The sequence below is a fragment of the Hordeum vulgare genome, chromosome 3H (genome assembly GCF_904849725.1).
Source record: "Hordeum vulgare subsp. vulgare chromosome 3H, MorexV3_pseudomolecules_assembly, whole genome shotgun sequence".
Taxonomy (NCBI): Eukaryota; Viridiplantae; Streptophyta; class Magnoliopsida; order Poales; family Poaceae; genus Hordeum; species Hordeum vulgare.
This window is the reverse complement of record NC_058520.1, coordinates 137,054,205-137,057,472: the sequence shown is the minus strand read 5'-3', so window position 1 is coordinate 137,057,472 and position 3,268 is coordinate 137,054,205. Positions and strand designations below refer to the sequence as shown.

General features: G+C 51.7%; 1 protein-coding gene across 1 annotated transcript; it reads right to left on the bottom strand.

Moving 5' to 3' along the window:
* Nucleotides 1-450: 450 nt before the first annotated feature.
* LOC123439682 (protein SPEAR1-like) lies at nt 451-1,470 on the bottom strand. The gene is made up of 2 exons (XM_045116370.1): nt 1,125-1,470; nt 451-1,026 (listed from the first exon to the last, which is right to left on the bottom strand). Exons 1-2 carry the CDS (start codon nt 1,410-1,412, stop codon nt 772-774), a joined length of 543 nt encoding a protein of 180 aa, XP_044972305.1. The 5' UTR covers nt 1,413-1,470; the 3' UTR covers nt 451-771.
* Between the last annotated feature and the right edge of the window lie 1,798 nt (nt 1,471-3,268).

Sequence of the window (3,268 nt, the reverse complement as noted above, 5' to 3'; positions counted from 1 at the left end):
CCTTGTGTCGTGTGGGCGACGAGATTGCCTTTGATGTTGATCGTTGGCATTTCAGGGACACGGTCCATGTGGATTGTATGTCGTTCATTTCTGCAAGAGGGTCCGTCTCATTTCATAATAGTCATGGATTATTCTTTCCTATACCGGTGAAATTTGTGTGTTCGACATGTTGTCGGCAAGAGTGTGCTTATAGCGGTATGTGTGCTTGAGTGTGTGGGAGTAGGCTTGATCCTTGATGTATCGGTTTTCATTTGGATTTTCACTAATTAATCGGGTAATTCTATTCTGCTTAATTAATAGACGAGGCAAAGTATTTGACCTCCTTTTTGGAAAAAAAAAAAAGAGGGAAAACAGTCTTGGAAGCGACGAAGTACAGGCACAGCACAGCCATACATGATGCTCAAATTCTCCTCCCTGAAATAAATCTGAAAGTACTGCGACACATGTACGTTTCCTCTACAAACTAGTAACCTTTTCAATTAATAAGGTGTTAAACAAGATTTACATGCATATATCGGTCGTGCATACCAGCATACGTTTATCAGTGATGATCCCACAGTTCCAGCACGAAAGTATCAGCCATTCCGGCCGTCAGCAAATTAAGCAGCAGCTAACTCTGGTAGCCCCAGTTCGATAGCTAATCGATCAATCTAATTCTAAGGCCCTCCTCTGATCCTCCCTCCCTCGCATGGCGCTTCGCCCATGCATGCACGGACACATGATTAATTAGTAGACACTTCGATCTATCGAGCTCAATGTGGCGCGCGTCACCTACAGCCTCAGCTCCAGATCTAGCTCTTCGGTGCTCCCTGCGCCGCTGCGTCCGCTGGACTCGTGGCTGGGGCGCATCCAGTAGTCATACTCATGAGGCGTATGCTGCCTCTGGCCCGACGACGACGAGTCATGGACGACGAAGAGCGGCGACGTCGCCGGCGGACGGCTGGAGCTGTTGGGCAGCAGGTTCTCCGCGTAGTACTGGCTGTACTGCACGTCGGCGATCCTCCGGTCCATCGCCTCAAAGCAGCCCTGAGAAACCACACGCGCGCACAAAGGTAAGCTTAAGCTACACATACGTACATATCATCTGATGTATCCAGCATTTCGATTTTCAAGTAGATACTTACAGCTAGATAGGGCTGGAAGGACGATGCGGCGCCGGCCGTCGGGACACCGGGCACGGCAGCGGCGTACGGCAGCTGCTGCTGCTGCGGCGGCGGGGGCAGGCCGGAGCGGTAGGCGGCGATCATCTGGTTCTGCATCCGGATCTTCTCCAGCTGCGCGACGCCGAGCCCGCGCTGCGGCTGCTTGGCGGCCTTCATCTCCGCCGCCTTCTTCCCGCCGCGCCTCCCCGCCCTGCCGCCGCCAGCTTCCAAGCACATCTCGCCGGCTCCGTCGACGCTGCTGCTCCCCATATAGTATCTTCACCGCGTGTTATGCAACAACACGTTTATATACACACCAGCTAGCGATGGCGACTCACCAACAGCGACAGCCAGCAGGGCGCGCATATATATACAAGTACATGAGGATTGAGGGCGCCATTGATTATTGGCGATCCATCGTCGGCGGGGCGCTAGCTGTAGGAGATCCTTGGAAAGATTCAGGCCGATCTGCCGCAGCAATTTTCTATGCCCGGCCTCCAGCTTCCAAGAACGATCGCGCTCGCCAAGTAGGACGTGACTTTCCCCCCTCGATCGCGCGATCGTGTCCATTAAAATACCGTGCGTGGATGTCTTTCCCTCGGCGGAAAATTTTAAATTGGATCCACCCGGCTCACATGTCAGTGGCTCCTTGGGACGATCTGGCGGGAGATGGCCGCTCGTGGAGCTCCTGGCCAACAGCAACAGGGGGCGTGGGCAATATGATAGTGCCCACGCGTTGGGTGAGGGTGTTTTAAAGGGGATCCACGCTTTGTCGCGAGCCCTGCAATTTGCGTCGGCATCACTGTCACAGCTAGACTCCCAGCATGCATATGGATGGATGGACGCATACATGATTCGATCCCGTCATGCGCCCGAGTACGCCTAGCCATCTTGGGCTGCTGCTAATCATTAACAAAATCGCCAACTCGTGTAGTTGACGTACTCCGTGACAGCGGAGGCTCCCGGGATATTGCATATACAAAACGGGAGGCAGCTGGAAAGGGGAGAAATCGTATCAGGATCCTAGCCTGATTTGCACGTAGATTACGCAAGGACTTAAGGATACGCGGATCAATATATATGTGCAGATGAGTAAGTACTCCTAGATCGATCGATCCGAGTTTAGTTGCCTCCGCCTCGTGAATCGTTCTCCGTCGTCATCGGGGTAATCGCAGCCTCGCAGGTTGTATTGCGTGCGATGCAAGTGTGATGTGATCCATCGATATCCGGGGGTGCTTAATGCGTTGAAATATGAGATCGGGAGGTGCTTAAGCCTAGATCAGTGCAGATTTGCGAGATCTCACCTGATCTGGCCCGGAGTTTCTTAACGGATTGTTGTGTCGTAGTATCGTGGGCTTGTGGTTGGTAACTACGCATGGGGATGTGATCTTCCTAGGACATGGGAGATGCGCGCGCGATTCACGCTAGTCTTTAGCGTGCTGTGCAAATTACTGACGTTAGGAGCTTTTGCATTGGATGTACTAGTATCTTGGAAGATCCAGTGATCAAACTCGCAGATCACATGCAACAATACGCGTGGATATATATATATATACATAATTATTATTATTTTAAAACCGAGGCAAAAGCTTTGCATCATCTCATTAATTAAGAAAAAGAAAATTACCCGATTGATTAAAAAAGCGGATGAAAACCGTTACAACACGTTCAAACAGGACACATAGGGCCACCTGGCAACCCATATAAAAACACACACACGTCGTCGAGGAAACAACATCGTCGAGGCTGCAACCCGGTGTCATCGCCATCACATCTACACAAGAGCGATTCCGACTCCACCATCGATGACCATCAAAATAGCCCTCACCGCAAGCAAATGCCGAGGCCCACGCCGACTACTGCCAAACAGTCAACCGCACGCGTCAACTACCAGGCAGTTCCGACTATGTCGACGAGCATTGTAGGAGAAAAGCACTGAGCCTGAGCCGAGCCAGCGCCACAACCAATCATCCGTCTTGCGTCATCGTCGCCGCAAGGCCCCGCCTCAGCCGCTCCTACTTCAGGAAGACAATGTGAGGCAAGGCAACCCCTCAAACACGCATGGATATATATGCATGTGCCTTCACTTGCTACCTTTTCATTCTTCTTGTTTCGCTCGGCTTATA

Coding starts and splice junctions, on each gene's coding strand:
- LOC123439682 (XM_045116370.1), bottom strand. CDS start 1,412: ATGGGGAGCAGCAGCGTCGACGGAGCCGGCGAGATGTGCTTGGAAGCT. Junction 1,027..1,124: donor CCTTCCAGCCCTATCTAGCT/GTAAGTATCTAC, acceptor GTGGTTTCTCAG/GGCTGCTTTGAGGCGATGGA.